Below are 20,918 nucleotides of genomic sequence, written 5' to 3' on the forward strand. Positions count from 1 at the left end.
GTATCAACTATTGCAAACTACAGCTTCAACGGTTAGATAAATCAAGTATTTTATCATAGAGATAACGATGTGATGAAAGATATATCTATAGCTGTAAAATAAACGGATGACCTCCGACAGAAGGAAGTCGCTTTATTTATAAAATCAGCGGTGCATTTATGTTGGTGAGTAATGTATGATTTCTGGTTGTCTTTAAGAAGTGGCCATTCATAGTCATCAGCAAGAGAGATTTTATTGAATGACGTCACAGTATTATGCAATCCTATTGTTGAAGTACGATCGTGTAGTGTAAATCTAAGAATTGATGTCTCTGGAGACCATCTTTATTCTATTTTATTAAAGTCTCAAAGGTTTAGATAGATGCATATTAATGTTTATTGGAAATGAAATATGTGAATAAGATTTTAATGTAATTCTGATGCTCTGCATCAAAACGTTATTTCAGAATAAAATGTGAGAAAATCGCAATCGAATTTCGATCCATATAAAGATTTTATGTTTAAAAATTTAATGCGTTTACTGTTTGTGGTCAGGAACTCCGCAATGCCAAGTGGATAATTAAATTCTACTCTTTAGTTATCGTCTAATTTGTTTTAGAGTAACGTGTAACAGTTGTATGTGTATTTGTAACGTATATTAATAATAGAAAAGTCAATATTGGCAATATTGCGGTAATTTTATGTTGTGGTTACAATGGTAGGTACAAAGGTGTTTACTATTTCGAGTACTGTAATTATGCGTAATAGACTTGGTGAATAGATTGCACAAACTGCCTTGACTGCATCTATTTGACTGTATCTAAAAACAATTGGTTCTTTTCAAACAGATTTTAATTTATACCAAAGAAAAAATACATTTCCAGAGCGAAAAATCCTTAATTACGGTTCAAAATTCTTTCCATACTTAACATGTTTTCAATTTACATGCACAAATTCTTTAAAGTTGAACACCACGTTCAGTTTTAATATAATCATCTTGTTCTATTAGATTTTTATGTTACCTTTTACACAGAGCCAAGCGCTCGTAAATACTTTCAACAACCCGATATAAATCCAATAATAATTAAATCCAGGATGCATAATACAATAAGAATGGTTGTAATTATTGTAACATCGGCCCTTCGTTCCAAGTCAAGGATTTCTCAATGGTTTGCTGAGCAATTGTTATAAAGAGCCAATTTACGAATGTTAGCATATTTCTAAGAACAATGAATAATCGATGAATACTTTTTATAATTTCTTTGAAACATGTATTTGGATTAAGAATGTGTTAAGTATGCAAATGTTAATTGCAATTAGTACGAACACCATGTTTAATATTAAATTTAACGATGATTAAACTTTTGGTGTAATTTCTGCTGTATTGTTGATTATACGATAAGAAAACAGCAATTGTTTAAAAGGATGAATATAAATTGATATTATCAAATTGGAACAGTTATGTCACAAATATAAAAACAATTGGTTATTTGGCTTTTATTCCACTTTCCACTATAAAGTCACGAGCCCAGTAAATATACCATTCAACGTTCAATTGTACAGCACACGTCAACTAAGTGCAATAAGTTATACATTTGTGCATACATCGTCGCTTGAAAGTCTTTAGCCACTGTGTTCTCACGGCGAGCAGCTGCCTCGACCTTGGGCCTACCGCGGATATTTTACTCGTTGGTTTTTTCCCTTTTTCCGCAAATCCACTGTTTACAATTTAGTAACGAATTGTCGATAACATCAGAAATAATACCCGTGCACCAAGCTATCACGTCTTTGGCATTTGCTACTTCTTCGTAATGGGTGTTGCTAATCGCTACATTTGTTTTAGCATATTATTGCGCCAATAAATGTTTAACTGCAATCACCGCGTTGTATTCAGTAAAATAAAAGTTTACTTGTAGTTATTACATTGAACGAGGTATTGCGAAGCGGTAAATTGTTTCCGCATCAACATTTTCCTAGTGATCCTGACACTTTTCCACTGCGAGACGATAATGGGAAACGGGCGTTGAACGCTGTATTATCCAGCGGAGGGCAATAGGTGGCGCGATATGACGACTGGTGCTCCGACGAGTGCGGTCGAGGCCGGGAGCTCGGGAGAGGTGGAAACCGCTCGCACGCCGCATTCAGTATACAATCGCGCGCTACAAGTGTTGCGCGCACGCAGCCACTCACTGCAACACCACTCCGCCGACCGCGTAGTTATCGAACCGACCGCCTTATCGATTACGCCTTCCGCTCCTTCGATCGTCGTGCGGAATTCCGAACATGGATGAAACGTCTCGCGTGAACACGTGAATGTTCACAGGATTGGAAAGTGAAGTGGTGCGCGTGATGCGGTAGAGGGCAGGTGCGAGCGGCAGACCGAGCGGCGCCGACCCTGGTGGACCGACCCATGAGTGCCAGCCCTCCGACTCCGTCAGTGTCCAAGGAGATAACGTGATGTGACAGAGATACGTGTCGTGGTGCCAGTGGAATAGCATTGTGAAAGTGTTCACTGAGCGTGAGTGAGCAGGCGGCAGCCGGCGCGGCCGGTGCTCTGTGACAATGTTGAATTGCACGGATCTGGAATGCATCCTTCACCATCACCATTACTATGCGCACCTGCATCACATTCATCATTTGCAAAATGCACAGGACTCAGGTATGTCGAAACGCGAGGCGCCGTCGCGTTTGAATTATAATGAATTTTTTTACACTCAATACATCTAAGAACAATGAGAAAACAATGGTGGCCACAATGAAATTGTTTGCCGAAGAGCGACGGTGAATGTTAACGATAACAAATGATACGAGCGAAACGAGTAGTTATTTCAAATCTATAGTTCGTGTTCGATAATAACGCGCGCATTGAATCTGTTGATGAAACGAACACATAATTATTAAGCGTTTACGTTAGTGTGGACGGTCTTGACCTTTGCGAACAATGAAAACAAAAATTTGGCACAGCTCTCGGTGGCGATAATGTTCTGCAAGCAAGGTTTGCTACAGCGGCAGTAGCTAGCGGCTAACAGGTGTTGTGACTCGTGGTGTAGATATCATGCAACGTGCCGCCTATTGCCGATCGTTTTCACTCTGTTAACTTACTTGGACGAGCGACTTCAAAACCTGCCCGACGACGCGAAATGGACGAAATATTTGTACAAACAAACGTACGTTTTCTCTTTCAACTCGTCGCAAATATGTTGGATAATCAAATTGAATAGTATTTTCGCAGTTTGCATTCTTAGCAGGTTTCAAGCATCTATATCTTGAAAGTAGTTTATAAATGTATTACCATTAACTGTAATTACTGGGTAAGTGGCATACAGTTAAGCAAAGTATATATTTTTTAAAACTATAAACCGAATAAAATTATTGTTCGTTAGCGTAGCTAATTCTAATTTTTCAGTATCAATTTTAATCACCTGTCTAAATAATTGCGAACGTCATATACATATCAAGAGGAGTTGTTATTACAACAAAAAACATTGCCTTTAGCTATTGCCCCATCGAATATTTACCACAAGGTACTCCGACCTACATCAATTCCTTTTGGAAATTATTTTACATTATAACACAACAAACCTCTGATTTAATTAATATTTCCTCTTTACTGCCGAAGTGAATATTCGCTGTTTAATGAATTACTAAAGTTATCAAAACAAGCGATATATTTCTATTGATTCACTCATTAGCGGAACAATGATCATTGACTCAAGTCCCTCTTAAACATGCGCATACGCAAACTATTCAATAACAAAAACAAAACGACGTAAGTCAGTTTCGAGACATATTATATTTAAGTGGTCTTTGGAGTCGTTCTCCTTGATATTTAAGACTGATAAAACTTATACCTTTAGAGCATGTATTCATTACATTATACTTTTCTTTTAGTTGATATAATATTACTTACTAAGAGAATAAGTCTCCTATTATAGTCCCCAATATTTCAGAATCCATACAACCATTGACAATATATTTCACACTTCAAAATTTACTGAGAAATAACTTCATTACAGATATATTCAAGATACAAATTGTAGAAAGACGACTATCCCTCACGACGTTTATATTTGCATCGTTATCTTTTACGGTTTTTATTTTTTTGCTGGCATGAATAAGTTTCTATACCTAGATTTTATCTGGAGATTAATGAGTACAATCCACTGCTTTATATGTTCTATACGTTTATTTAATATACATATTATCCCAGTCTACTATATTTAAAATATGTATATATAAATTAATAGCTATTTCTCTTGGTCATCGCATCACGCGTGAACGGATCGAATAATTTCGCTAATTATTTTTTGTTGTGTTAATTATTATATCAGAAGGTTCTTATAGAAGAAAAAAATAAGGAAGTTGAGTGGAACATTAGAAAATTAAAGAAAACGACAAAATTCATTTCACATAACTGTCAGTTGTTTGAAATAAATGTCAGTGATTGACAGAATACGCGCTGCAAATTCATCATTAATAGAGGACGTCTGTCGGGTCAGCTAGTGTACATTAAACATTATAAAACTATGTGTACAAGTAATAATAAGATTATAATTTAATCAGCGCTTAATATAATTTAAGTCATAGCTCCTTTCCAATTGACATATGTGATACAAATGTGATATACTAATCGAATCTTGTTTAATAAATATCGTGATGTGGAAACACATAACAGTTTAACATTTTATTATGGTCAATAGTCCGACTAAAGTTTTTAACTATGATGATTTTAATTAGGCATCGCTTTCTTTGGAGATGTTGAGGCTCGTAGGTGTATGCTAGTAATACCGTAGATGAAAAACAAATCTATTTCTTTTAAATTAGAATTTACGTTTCGGTGTAATAAAGAACTGGGTACTGTAAGCGTTTTTTATCTTTTTTCTATCTGTTTGTGTCAGATTGGTAATATTGTTTCTATGATTCATGAATCTATGACAATCTTTTATATGCAATACTGATATGTCATGTCAAGATAACATTGATATACATGAGATGTTTTGTTCTACTCATAATTATTCTTCCATATTTATACAATGGCCTTATGAAGTATATATCTATTATTTATTTATTTTACACAGAACATACAATAATTAATAGTATCCATATTTAGGTGCGATCCATTTGGTTTTATGAACAATAAGTATTGTAATTCCAACCGTATTGAAAAAGACTTAATGCTGTTTATTTTTCTTCGATATTTGTGATATCTGAGTAGGTATTTTGCAACATTCTTCGAGTCTGGGACATGAACTATCACCTTTCATTCGAAAACAATTGCTTATCTACAAACACTTCACAACTAATTATTAATTATCGTAAATGTATTATTCTATTTTGAATGAAACATACTACGTTAAAGAAACAGCATTTCTTGGCTCCTTTAATTTTGCACTTAATAACGCTCAATTACAGTCACTCTCTCTTTGAATAGAAAGAAACTAGATTATTTAAATAATATAAAAATATCAATTACTTTAATGGCGAGATAACATCCTGTTACATTCAAACTAGTTCTCAGTGGGAAATGTATATCACGATATTGCAGCTGATATTTAAGTTTATGAACTATCAAACAACCAGCTCGCCTCGGACATTTTTTTCATGGACTGTTGATTCTTCCATTTTAGCTATTGATTTTTGAAGCTCAAATAATGTTCAGTGGTTAAAATTGCGCGGAAAATTACCAAATTTAAGAAAACTTAACGAAAATATTAATTTTTATAACTGTCAATTGTTCGAAATAACTGTCAGCGATTAACAGAATAGTCCATTGAAATGTTACATTTTTTAGGCCTTACCTTGAGTTTTTTAGAGGACGCAATTTTATTTTTTGAAGTGTAGGGGGGGGTCAGTCTAAAGCTAAAACCAAGTTTGTGGGGTCGCCACCCTTGTCCCACGGCCGCCATCTTGAAAATAGGGGTTGAAATGGTTTTTACGATGTATCTCTTAAACTATTTATCTGACAAAAAAAATGTATAAACATTTTTTGTTGCAAATTAAATTCTCTACAACTTTGGTCTAGTAACTTTTGTCGTAGAACTATAAATAAAAAAGTTATAAGCAAAAATGTTAAGAAATTCAATGTTAAGCAATGTCCATTGCAACGTCATCAGAACGTGTGTTTATAAGGTTCATAATACTTTTTTTGTACTATCATTAATACCCAAATACCCAAGGGACCATTAGGGAACAAAAGAACATCTGCCTGCTATTATTATTATTATTTCTAACCTCTTATTGTAAGAATAGCTAATAATATTGTGTTGAAGTTGTCGTTCAACTTATATCTTTTAGCTTTAGACTGACCCCCCCTACACTTCAAAAAAATAAAATTGCGTCCTCTAAAAAACGCAACCCCAAATGTAACTTTTCAATGGACTAGAATGCGCGCTGCAAATTCATAGTTAAGACGTGACAATGTCTGTCGGGTCAGCTAGTAATGATATAAAACGTAACGTCGATCATTAATCTATTTATCGTTTTTAAATCTTAGGTTCACCAGCTCGAAGGCGATTAAGTTAAACTCGATACTAGTTGCTATATTTAGATTTAAAAAATATCCGCTAAAGGAATAAAAGTTTATGCACAAAAAATATTTCGTATTGATTGGCAAATAGAATTAAGAACGATTTCAAACAAACCGTTGCCAATTGTCAATATCTACATATCTAAAAATCTTACGATATGTACTATCTTATTTGGAAATCTGAAATTAAGTAACTTAACCTTCGTGGCGCCTAATAAAACAAATGCTTGAACATATTCTGAACACAAGCTTTATGGTCGTGTATCTTTAATCACTCTATTTTAACCCAATTTTAAAGTGTACATAATAATAACAAAATGTATTTTTTATTTTTTAATAGCCCAAATTATACATAAATTTTAAAGTGCATAATATTAATAATATGTATTTAAATTTTTTTTATAACTCAAATTATACATACTATTTTTTTATGCTTACTTATAAAAATCCTTTATAGTAGATCAGTTTTTAAATACAATAATCGTAAGTTTCGATTTCATTTATTTACTAAACTGAGGAGAACATTTGCTTAACAGGTGTTAAGCCTGTTGATCGTTAAACCTTGTTTTAAATACTAATACGTGTTCAAGGACGATAGAAGTTATCAAAACAATGCATTTGCAATGGCAGAACAATTATGTTAAACGCAACCAGTGTGAGGAATTTGTACCCTTCCGATAACAACTAGTAGTAAAACGAACGAGAAATAAATATTATTACAACGTACACGAATATCGGACTAAGTGCAGATATTAAAAATGGGAACAGTGAGCTTGTACTTCGTTATACAAGCAGATTATTAAATCACAATGTAGGAATCTTCATTTACTTAATTCTCAAATCAAAAGCACACAAACAAGACAGCGAAGATGTTACCAATAAAACCTACATTGTTCCACGGGTCAATCAACCGGTTTTCTATATAAAAATCACTAATCTACCTGACCATAGGGCATACGAAACACGTTTACTCCTGACGTAAGTAATTGCGCGAAATATAATCCTATCTTCAACGATTCTATTTGAGTTTACGACCAAATGGCCGACTTCCGAGATACATTTGAGAATACGTGATCACCGGAGAAGGAAATTTTTATCGGTACTTACGCAACTAACTCAGTAGGCTGTGAGAGTTTTTGCTCTGTTGATGTTATAATTGTTTTGACACAAATATTTATCAGTTGCAAACTTTGTAACTTTGTTGGCGTATTTTTGTGTTTCTGTTACAATTTCTGTCAGTGGTCATTATTTATGTATTGTATTATTTTATTATACAGGTCTTAAATTACCTTACCGGCTTATTAAGTAACCTCAAATCATTATTTAAAACTAACTGGTTCATAGATTTTAAAATGATATATAACTAGTAGCCATAAGCCGAAAGGTGCCAATTATTGGTCGCTTACGAATAACGCTTTGAGTGTAAGATAATAAATCTATCTCAACTAATAAGACCAATACCAGCTCTTAAAAGTCTTGCACGCGCTGACGTTTTTCTGTTGACTAATCAAATAAAATATTTCGTACAATATAAATTAAATATTTTAATGTTAATTCATGAATTTTATGTATTGTGAACGATGTAACAAATTTGTAATTTTTGCTTCTAATAAATTATAAACATATAAAAAGAAAAACCCCATTGCATTATAAATTTGTCGTAACACTTTAAACACGTATTACTCAAAATCAAACAATAATTTTATATCAATTTGATATTCATGACTAAATTCAAACCGTTTTATAAAAATTTCAACTCATAGTTAAGTTATGCAATACACGTTTCAAATTTGAATATTATCTTCAAAGTTTCTTTGGCAATACGTTAGGTAATCTGCTACATGTTACTATGGGTTAGAATAATAAAATAAAGCCTTTTTATATTTACTATGTTATTGTTACAAGCGAATGTTTTGAAAATAAAGCAAGCGCAAGATAAAAATTGCTTAAGCAGTTAACTACGCGAGTCGCTTCAAGTCTTCATTAACCGATGGTTATATTAATTTTATGTTTCTAATGCTGAATGAAATTAGGTGTCTAGTAAGTTATGATGTGCTATTAAGACTCGAAGAAAATGCTCATGGGAAAATTGCAATGTGCTGATTTCAAGCCATCAATTGCTGCAACTCTTATAAAAATACATTTCCCAGATGTTTTGTATGGGATGTAAACACGATTGGAATGTAAAAAATACACCGCATGAAAAATGATACAAACACCGTAACCCAGTCAGAGGTTCACTACCTGCTTACTACCAAAACAGGTTGCATTCACGAATTATATTACGTAAGCAAAACGTAAACAACTAACTATTAGATTATAAAACCGAACAAATCAATACTTCATTGATATTACAAGGCGTATTTACATATTGTGCTTATTTATATTATGCTTTCGATCCACGTCATCTGAAATGAGGAAGTGTCGAAAGCCGGCTTGTTCGGAAGTGATCGGAATGAATTTAGCCGGTATACGACACGGAGCTGAGACAGTATGGCGGGTGATATTATCGACTGATAACATTAAATTGTATTTAAATGGCAAGTATTAAATGTGGCCATTCGTTCAACCACTTTGTATTGACAGGAAACTAAGAAAAAGTATGAATGAGGTAAGTAATAGAAACAATTCTCCTGATATTTATTTATCCTTAAGGATATATACGAAAGCTTTATGTTAACTGGATGAATGATTCTGCGAATATAATATAATTTATATTAGAACAGTTTAGAAGGTTTTCATAGAGAGAAGGAAAAGTTAATATTACAAAATAACAGATATAATTATATTATGCTTTGTTTGATTTGATATTGAAAGTACTGGATGGTGTTCATGTTAGTACAAAAAAGAAATCTTTTTGTGAAAATAGCATTAAAATTCGATAAGAAATGAGTCAGCAATACTAATTTCAAATATTGCTACATGCAGGAGTGGGGATTACGCTCCATCTCTTTTTATCGCACACATTGTAATGCACCGCTGACGTCACAGGCAAGTATTTCGTATCTTTTCTGTTTTTTGACACTCACCCTTACTGCGAAATTTCAATGGTTTATAAATTATCGATTTTTCATCAGATTTTAATGATTTCTTCTGTTTTAGAATTTATACGACGTACATATTTTATAAAAGCAATAAAAAAATGACAAATATTGTTGTGACTTTTACCATCAAGCGAGTTGTTTGCTCGTCCTCTTTACAACAAACTTTCTAGATTTTTGTATGAAAGTTAGCGTATTGCAAATTATGATTGATATAGCGCATGTCAATGATTAAATCGAATTAGACAAGAGTTCACCCGCACTTGACCTGCTGTATCTAAAGAGCAATTGTGGCAATAACAAGGCGTGTGGGCGAAACTGAATAAAGGCGTAAGTGGATTGAAATTGACTTCACGCGAGAATGAGTGTAAAAATGCGGCGATGCGGTGATCTTATACTGTAATGATGGTTGTTTATAAATAACAGAGTACATTTTCGTTGATCAATGTTTTTTGAAACGTTACACTGCAATTACAAGTGTAAATTAATTCTTAAAATAAATGACATTTGTTGTATTATAAACAGTAATATTAAATATACATTTATCTTTGTCTCTATGATGGAAATATATTTTTATTATTATGAATGACAGCTTTGACATGGTAATTCATCGAGGCGCTAATTTCTGTAACCCCAAAACGGTTTAAAATCGTAAAATGTATAGTTTGGTATATTTAATGACGTTATATTGAAAACTGCCGTTCCTTATACCGTTACAACTTAGCCAACCTACACGAATACTTAACAAATTTATATAAATTGACAATACAAATATACGACCTCTGTAGCGGCTTGGTGGTCTAAATACCTATTTTAAAACCAACAATATGTAGTTTAAGCTTCATATTTAAACCCAAGGCACGTACAATGATCGCTGAAAACTGGAAAGATTTAAAGTAAAATTGAAAGTAATCTGATATGTGAGAGCCTACAATGTAGAAATACTTTCACATAATTAAGATTACTCGAGAAAATCTTGACTTCTTAAGTGTCGTAAAACATGAAGGATTTGGAAAAACAAGTTTTACAAGTGTTTCAAGTTTAACTTAACACACTTTGGTATTCCTGTTTATAGGAGATCATTGCAAAATATATCACAGTTAATAGTAATAATCCCTATAATAGTACAATAGCACTGGCCATGCTTCCGGTCTGATTTATAACAATCATTATCTATTTCGTCAACTTTGAATACAATAGAATTTGCAACGTTATTAGAGAGAAGATAAGCTAAAACCTTATTAAATCAAAATATTATATCTTGCTGATTGCAATAGGAAATCTTCGATAGTTTAAAATAAAATTCCAGAGTAATATATGAAGAATATAAACTCGTTTCAATTAACTTATCAAAGGTCGTTTAGACTGTTTGTCCAAACTATCTAAATGCATGTAGGTCACGGGAATTGAATCACGCGTGTTGTGATCGAATTTTAATGAGTTTATAGTTAATTGCCCGATAAAGGACATTGACTTTTATGGTCCAGGGAGCGGTTATGATAATTTTACGATCAGTGTTCGAAACCCGGCTGAGTATTATCACATAGATTGATACGATGTGATCATGGTAATAAACTGTCCGATACCTATCGTTTTGATTAACGTTACGTCACTTTTCATTGACACATTATTTTTGTTTACTTCTGATATTGCTTTATTTTAAACATCGAAACTGCGATATTAAATATACGAAAAACACGAATAAAAGTTTTTTTTTTTATATATAAACTATTACGAATCATACTTGAGTGCAGATATATTTTGCTATACACAACTAAATTAAATTTTAAACTAAGTGAGCGTACAAAACGTAAACTATTGCAGCAGAAGACATTTTTCAAACTATAAATTTGTCACATACACCCTTATTCGGGTGGATAGCATTTGAACTGAACAGCATCGTTGCAAAATACATCATAAAGATGTCCAAGGCGTAATTTGCGATTTCTTACGTTGATAATTTATTCGTTTTATATGGTGATTTACATACATGGTTATCGAGTTCAACGTACAGAAAAGAGGCTGACATGCATCACCTTTTACAAAACTGTTTCGAAACTAAAATGTCACGCAGGACTGTGTTCAGCTGTTAGGTTATTAAAATGCTATAATTAATAGTATAGGTACTTATGCTATATTATGAACCAATAATTGTGGATTTATTGTGTTTATTATTTACTGTCATTGAGGGCTGTGCTCATTGTTATAGAAAAATATACTCATGTTTAATATAGCTGTTAATGTTTGTTAAGATGCTCCATAATGACACCAATCATTTACTGTTTATTCAGGTGGTTATAATTAATGCAAAATCTGCTGTGACATTTTAAATTTTTGTATAAGTGATATTTAGAAGGGAGAGTAACATCTTCAGACTGTAAATATGTAAGAATTCAACTCCTTTGTTTTGTTATTGAAGCGTGAATACCTTCCAAATAACTATTACCTGATATTAAAAGGATTTATTTAAGCATATCGTAAATTTTAGTAAGTATTTTTAGAATTGTTGATGAAAAATTATATTGTCTCTTGGTCTTAAAACTACCAACTGCGTGTCATATAACTTAAAATTTCTAGATTCTTATTTTAATTGAAATATTTTGTTTTTTATTTTATATACATCAACGGTTTGTTACAATTACTTCTTCAATCTTCAAAGTCTTATATTGTAATATTATATTATAATATGCTCAGAGTAATGTTGTGTGAACTTGAGGACTGTGTGTATCGCGCTGGTGTAAGTATCCCATTGCGACACGGCATTTGTGTTAATGACCCGCATAAGTTGGTATAATTTGATAAATAACGAGGAGTTAGTGTTGTAACAGCTTCAATGTCAGGGTGTGATCGAAATAATAGTTGGAGTTGATTACTTTGATTTAGATTTTCTTCGTTTATACGATCTAACAAATCAATATTTTTAATCTACAATTGATTTATTCTGTGCTTTGTTACTGATTTTCAAATTATTTAACGGATAAGAGTAACAAAAATAATCTTATTGTCATGCTTGAGATACTTAATATTTAAAAAGTCATCTCTGAAGTTGGATAAGTAAAAATTAATATAGCATGTTGCAATATCAATTTATAATTACTAATAGATAAAAAAAAAAAGTTTTTCTAATGAGTATCAGTGCGGAGTATGAAATTTGTGCCCAATATGGCGATTAACGCGCCCCTTGTGATAGGAAGCGGTATCACGGGACGGCATTATACACATAACGGAAAATGGATTCACCAGTTGTGCCTTTACCTACCCCTTTAGATAAAAGACGTAAGTGTATGTGCGACAAACAAAAAATCTGATATAAATAACTATGAATAATATGTATTTACTTTGCAAAACATTTTGAAGCTCTTGTGCCTTCGACAATATATATACTTAGTCTGGCCATAAATACTGTTACACTTAATTATAAAAAAATATTACATTTGAATTTCGAATCTGTCATTTTTATACGATTGTTCATTGTGTTTTCTCATTTTGGCGCCAATACATTGTAAAATATTTTGCGATATTAAAATGGTGTGGGGTGATAAAGAGAAACGAATCGCTGTGATAGCATTACACAAAGTAGGTATGGAGCCAAATGCAATTTTTAAAACTCTCCATACACTTGGTATTAGTAAAATGTTTGTGTACCGGGCTATTAATAGGTACAATGAGACCTCCTCTGTTTGTGACAGAAAAAGATCTGGCCGTCCACGTAGTGTTCGTACGAAAAAGGTGGTCAAAGCAGTAAGGGAAAGAATTCGAAGAAATCCTGTCCGAAAGCAAAAGATTTTATCTCGGGAAATGAAGATAGCACCTAGAACCATGTCGCGTATTTTAAAAGATGACTTAGGACTTGCAGCCTATAAGAGACGCACTGGCCATTTCTTAACTGATAATTTAAAAGAAGAATAGGGTGGTAAAATCGAAACAACTACTGAAGCGGTACGCAAAGGGAGGTCACAGAAAAATTTTGTTTACGGATGAGAAAATTTTTACAATTGAGCAACATTTTAACAAACAAAATGACCGTATTTATGCTCAAAGCTCTAAGGAAGCTTCCCAATTAGTCGACAGAGTGCAACGTGGACATTATCCGACTTCAGTGATGGTTTGGTGGGGTGTTAGCTATGAAGGAGTGACTGAGCCATATTTTTGTGAAAAAGGTATCAAAACATCGGCACAAGTGTATCAAGATACCATTCTTGAGAAGGTAGTTAAGCCCCTTAACATCACCATGTTCAATAACCAAGTATGGTCCTTCCAGCAAGACTCGGCGCCGGGTCATAAAGCTCGGTCCACGCAGTCTTGGTTGGAATCGAACGTTTCGGACTTCATCAGAGCTGAAGACTGGCCGTCGTCTAGTCCCGATCTTAATCCGCTGGATTATGATTTGTGGTCAGTTTTAGAGAGTACAGCTTGCTCTAAACGCCATGATAATTTGGAGTCCCTAAAACAATCTATACGATTGGCAGTGAAGAATTTTCCCATGGAAAGAGTGCGTGCTTCTATTGATAACTGGCCTCATCGTTTAAAGGACTGTATTGCAGCCAATGGAGACCACTTCGAATAAGCTTTTTATATTTTTAATTGTTTTATATTTATGTATTAAACTGACACACTGTAAAAGTAATAAATGTTATTTGCAGTTAACAATTTTCTTTTTTCTTTATTACAATATTTATGGCAAGACTAGGTAAATACTAACCAATTAAAATACTAACCAATGTACAGACCATGTATCAGCAATCAAACATAAATAAACAGCATCCTAGTGTTCAAATATTATATATACTTAAGTCTTATATATACTTATATACTTAAGTCTATAATTAAATACTTGCATCCATGATATTTAAATACTAATTATTTCGCATTGCAAGTAGGTTTACGCACGCAACGAAAAAGGATGACAAACTCTTAACCTCTTTAGATAGACGAATGGCTTGACCTTAAATATCGATAATATAGAATTACGGTTATTTTTTTCGCTACTTTCACCTACCATTGGTTTAAAAACAAACATGATAAATTATATTATACTACAGTCAGATATTTTCATACTTTATACTACTGTCCTTATCATCAAGCTAAATAATATGTTATTCTTTTCAATTAAGAATCAATATTGATTGATTGATGTAACGTCAAATTATATATTGGTTTATTACGTTATTATTATTTATGATAAGATTCTTATCATTAGTTTCCTTAAGGATTCCAAAATGACAATTCAAATTGAATGATCATTAAAGTATTTACTTGGTAAATGTTCCTTCCTATAATCTTTATAGCTTTTGCATGCTTTGTTCGGACATAAATCCATTCCTGAGATAAAAAGTATAAGCGTACTTGTGATTCTCACACAAGGATAATGTACCCCTATTTAGTGAAAGATCTTTTAGAATCGGAGTGGTAGAACTAAATTAAAAAAAAAACACTATTCTGTAGTTCTACTTTGAATAATGTTATATTATTGAGTTTCAACTTATCCTAAAGTTTCTCTACACTACAAATTTATACGTATTTAAATTGTAATTACTTTCTCTATTATAGTAAATATTTTATTCGTATCATTCAAATCTTTCCCATTGTTTTGCATACAAACAACATTTCTATGCATTTTGATGGCAATCTTAATAAAATTTGCTATCCTACGTTTCTCCTGTGCATACAAAGAAATAACATCTCACAAAGCCGCCGTAGATTGCATCTTTGTTATAATAATTTTCCTTTCATACTCGCTTTAATATCTTGGTTTTACTGCAGTGCATTATAAACATTGTGGCTTACAATGGACTTGGTTTTATTGTATCTTATAAGAATTCATTTTAAGTACAAAAAATAGCATTAATTATTAAACATTGCTGTTGAATGCCATATATCTCATATTCAATCTATCTTTGTCAATAATAGACTATTATAAATGATTATCTCAAATTCAATGACAATAAAAATATATTTTGTACTATACGTCACCTCAAATATAAGTATAAAGCTTTTGAATAATTTTTAATATATAGTTCGATAAATGCTTGTTCTTATGCGAGGGAAATATACCGTTTCCGTTTTGCACCGACGGTAGTTAGTGACGTCTCTTTCCGCACTGCCATAAAGGCGTAAATCGAACGGTCGCAAGTCGCACTTGCTTCGAACGACCGATTTCGACCAAACTTGTTAATTGATTGTTTATTTTTATTATGAGAGGTTTTTGTGGAACTTTAGGCCCCCAATTGGGTAACTTTCGTAAAATATGGTCAGCTCATTTCGGAATGGATTACAGATTAAATAAAGTGGAGTTCAAAATCGGATTTTATTATAATTATAAATGTTTCATATCTAAATGTAATTTACCTGTTTACTTTTAAGGGAGTAGATATCTGAGCTTCCTTTCTGTCGAGGTTCGTAAATGCTGGTAACTAAAATAGGCATTATAGTATGTCGTAGGCTACGTGATAAAAGTCATACGCGTTATGAAGCATGTGGGTACATACAATATTACGTTAAATTCGATGAATTTTGACATAAGCAGTAAACATCTGAAACACGTGATTTGCTTCGAAACGTCACAAAAATATAGAAGAGATAAGTTATTTCCTTTTATTATCGAGATAAATATGATTCATTTTAAAGCACTTCATTATGTTACTTGCCATATGTCCGATTAGATTAATACCCTCAGAGAATTAATAAAAAATAACCTTCTCATAATGTCCAATTATGTTATATATAAGCATTAATTTGATCACATAGTTTTAAACGTATCGCACTCTGTCAGTCTGCGTTATGAATTTTATTAAATAGATGTATTTATCAGACTTAGCAAAAACTTGAAAAATAATGAACAAATTCACGAAGGAAAAATACATTTCTTCTCATATAAACGACTACAAACATTGCATAATCACATGCTTCTAAGATAAAGTTGTCAACTTAAGCACCAATATAACTAGATATTTATCTGATGTAAAATAAACTATAAATTTAATATGGATGTTAATTTCAATGGTAAGCTTAATGATGAAATCGGGTTTCTCACAGAAGTGCGACAACCTTAATTTAAACGAATGTCAGTCTTCGGTCATGGTGATTTTATACTTATAGACACGGAATTTCCAGTTTCATAAGACGGTAAAAGGATTCTGTGCTTTAAATGCGGGTACAAACGCATATGGATTATACTAAATATTATGGCTCAATGCTGGCCGCTTGCAGAAGCTTATGCTTTAGAATTTAGTCTAGGCAAAGGCTTCAGTAACATTTAAAAGAAGAAATACAGGGAATTTACCTAGTCTTGCCATAAATATTGTAATAAAGAAAAAAGAAAATTGTTAACTGCAAATAACATTTATTACTTTTACAGTGTGTCAGTTTAATACATAAATATAAAACAATTAAAAATATAAAAAGCTTATTCGAAGTGGTCTCCATTGGCTGCAATACAGTCCTTTAAACGATGAGGCCAGTTATCAATAGAAGCACGCACTCTTTCCATGGGAAAATTCTTCACCGCCAATCGTATAGATTGTTTTAGGGACTCCAAATTATCATGGCGTTTAGAGCAAGCTGTACTCTCTAAAACTGACCACAAATCATAATCCAGCGGATTAAGATCGGGACTAGACGACGGCCAGTCTTCAGCTCTGATGAAGTCCGAAACGTTCGATTCCAACCAAGACTGCGTGGACCGAGCTTTATGACCCGGCGCCGAGTCTTGCTGGAAGGACCATACTTGGTTATTGAACATGGTGATGTTAAGGGGCTTAACTACCTTCTCAAGAATGGTATCTTGATACACTTGTGCCGATGTTTTGATACCTTTTTCACAAAAATATGGCTCAGTCACTCCTTCATAGCTAACACCCCACCAAACCATCACTGAAGTCGGATAATGTCCACGTTGCACTCTGTCGACTAATTGGGAAGCTTCCTTAGAGCTTTGAGCATAAATACGGTCATTTTGTTTGTTAAAATGTTGCTCAATTGTAAAAATTTTCTCATCCGTAAACAAAATTTTTCTGTGACCTCCCTTTGCGTACCGCTTCAGTAGTTGTTTCGATTTTACCACCCTATTCTTCTTTAAATTATCAGTTAAGAAATGGCCAGTGCGTCTCTTATAGGCTGCAAGTCCTAAGTCATCTTTTAAAATACGCGACATGGTTCTAGGTGCTATCTTCATTTCCCGAGATAAAATCTTTTGCTTTCGGACAGGATTTCTTCGAATTCTTTCCCTTACTGCTTTGACCACCTTTTTCGTACGAACACTACGTGGACGGCCAGATCTTTTTCTGTCACAAACAGAGGAGGTCTCATTGTACCTATTAATAGCCCGGTACACAAACATTTTACTAATACCAAGTGTATGGAGAGTTTTAAAAATTGCATTTGGCTCCATACCTACTTTGTGTAATGCTATCACAGCGATTCGGTTCTCTTTATCACCCCACACCATTTTAATATCGCAAAATATTTTACAATGTATTGGCGCCAAAATGAGAAAACACAATGAACAATCGTATAAAAATGACAGATTCGAAATTCAAATGTAATATTTTTTTATAATTAAGTGTAACAGTATTTATGGCCAGACTAAGTATAATCTTAAATCTACTTTATTACAAAATATGCCGACAGAGGATGAACTTGTCCTTTCGAGTATAAAAGGAATAAGCCCGTCTAATTTGCATTGCAACGGGATACATATTTGCGTTGTGCTCAAGAATTTACCTCAAGTCTTTGTTCGTAAATGGACGTTTGCAAGTCCCGTAAAGCCTACTTAAGGCTCGTATCTCCGACTGATGACACGCCATTCGGTTCTGCGCTGACGCAAATGTGATTGATGGTAGACGCATGCGCACTTACACATCTATAAATATAATGAAAGAGTAGAACTTGGTGTGTCTGTACATTGAAAGAAATGTAATGAAAAGAAGGACGGCGAATAAAGAATATTAGTAATAAAAATCAGCGATTGTTTTTATTATTTTGCCTGTTTTTCTGTTTATTTGTTAGCGCACATATCCGAAACTACTGTACAAATTTTCATCTGCTTTTCACAGTGGAAACAGTATAATGGGGATCAGAATATAGCTTTTGTTTCATTTAAATCTAAAATCGGAAAGTTGTCTTTTCGACACATTTCCAATTTATTTTAAAACTTTTCAGGTACAGAAATACCTATCCAACTCCACGCAAGCGAAGTCGTGAGTAAAACTTGTGTACTACGAAGTTGACAAAAGAGGTTTGTATTGAAAATGTGTTGATGCCTGTGTCCGGGTCAAGATATTTTACGCGCGTTTTATTGTGTTACGATTCTTTAAGGAGTTTTCACGCAGGTGGCATACATTATCACGGATTTGGGTTTGTTTATAGGTCGTTAGGTTTACGCGTGTTTATTTTTCGTATAAGATTTAATAATGAAATGTAATAAAGTTTGTTTTGTCAATGTTATCGACATGAGCGGACCTATATTTGCGTATCGATCGCATTGCATTATAACTTTGTATTTTATAACCCGAATTTCAGAGTAATTATATTCATGCTGTTTATGGATATTCGAATCATATCTGTAAGCAATTTTGAGTTATTGAATGACTTTAGTACATATTACCAGTTTTAGCGATCTTCGCTTCCCTTCTACATTATATATGCGGGAAATCGTCCTAACTTCTAAAAGAAATTATGTTAAACGCACCATGAATCAAATATTGAATATATTATCCTTTGAAAACAAGAATTCAAAATAAAACATACCACTATTAGTTATGCAAGAAAACAAGTCTATATGCTCACACCTGCATTCCACCAACATAACACCACGTGTGAATAATTAGATGCCATCTTTATTACTAAACTTTGCTCGCGACTCCGCATGCGTGGAACTGTTTTCCTAAATTATAGTCGTAGTCGCTAATAAAAGTAACTTGTATGGTTTATCAACGACTTGTGTGCCTAAAAAATCTAAATTGATTCAGCTGCTTCTTCGTTTATTTCATCGGAACATAAAAAAGAAAATATAAATAAATAAAAGAAAAAAACATTCTTTATATCAATACATTTTATAATAAAAGGAAAATATAAATAAATCAAAGAAAAAAACATTCTTTACACCAATACATTTTAAACAGAAACTCTAATATGTTTAATAAATATCATTTTAGAGTGTTGTGATATTTTCAAATATCATTAATTGGCATCATTTTGAATAGAGATTAGTAATATACCTACTAAGTATTAGTTAAGTAATAATATAAAATTATAATACATAGTTTCGCCGTACATATCATAGTTTACCTTTCTCCTGAAATTTTTGCCGCACCCGACAGGGTCACTGTTATTTTCTTGACTATATTGTTTAATGTAAGCCCTTTGGTTAACAAAAATTGTGAAGTGCAATAAATTGAAATTTCCTGTCGACGTGAATGTTAGACAGTGAAATAAAACTATTTATAGATTTTATCGCGGTAATTTATATTATTTTCTCCCGACGTTTCGAATGCTTTGCAGCCTTCATGGTCACGGAGGGGACTGAAGTATTGTTCGTCCGAAAAGTTAAAGTTACAATAGCTACCTACATTTTACATTTATACATTTTTTTTTATTGTTTTAGCTATTGATGGGTCGATCTACGCAGATATACTTATTATTTTATTGTATTCTATCCCGGGATATTATCTCGGAAAAACAATCCTGTGGACTGAGCCGTGGACGCTAAATACTTTAAAATATTTTAATCTAATTACTTTCCACGTAGTTTTTAACGTTTACATGTTAAAGTTAAAGCCTGGTTTAGACTAAGACACTATGCACCGTACACTTAGTGCATACACCACGTGTCTACGTTTAACTATGGGTGTCTCTAAGTGTCACAACAAGAAACAATCGTATTCACACATAGACACTTGCCCTCTTATTCATAGAAGTTTTTTTATCCAAGGATGGAGTAAAGCTGTGATAACAAGTCTGATTGATATACAACAATATTAGCCAATCTCAACGGCCCTATGGCTACCCACTGCGAAGGCTGCCATGCCGTCAGCACTGAGAAACAGACTTGTAATCACAGCTTTACTCCGTTCTTAGATAAAAGACGTCTATGAATAGGGGGGTTGGTATTTACACTGAGTGTATAGTATCATAGTCTGAACAAACATTTAAATTTAAATGTTTTCGTGATAATAAACGGGTTCACCTTTTAGTTTTACAATTAGTTTAAAACTACCAACGTAATTTATATTTATATTCCAAAGTGGGTCATTACGTTTGATACCTTAATTTATAAGAATGCAGTGGATAGTTAAAAAGTTTGATTCATCAAACTTATTATTAAATATATGTTTACTTTTTTATTGGGGGTACGGCAAAGTTACCTTGCTGTGC

General features: G+C 33.0%; 1 protein-coding gene across 1 annotated transcript in view; it reads left to right on the top strand.

The window, feature by feature from the left end:
* The first annotated feature begins 2,131 nt into the window (after positions 1-2,131).
* LOC115445493 overlaps positions 2,132-20,918 on the top strand; it is a 286,442-nt gene continuing 267,655 nt past the window's right edge. Inside the window, exon 1 of the mRNA XM_037440699.1 lies at positions 2,132-2,637. Coding sequence (XP_037296596.1) covers positions 2,541-2,637 — 97 coding nt within the window. The 5' untranslated portion in view covers positions 2,132-2,540. The remainder of the gene's footprint in view (positions 2,638-20,918) is intronic.

The sequence above is a fragment of the Manduca sexta genome, chromosome 20, assembly GCF_014839805.1.
Source record: "Manduca sexta isolate Smith_Timp_Sample1 chromosome 20, JHU_Msex_v1.0, whole genome shotgun sequence".
NCBI classification, from domain to species: Eukaryota; Metazoa; Arthropoda; class Insecta; order Lepidoptera; family Sphingidae; genus Manduca; species Manduca sexta.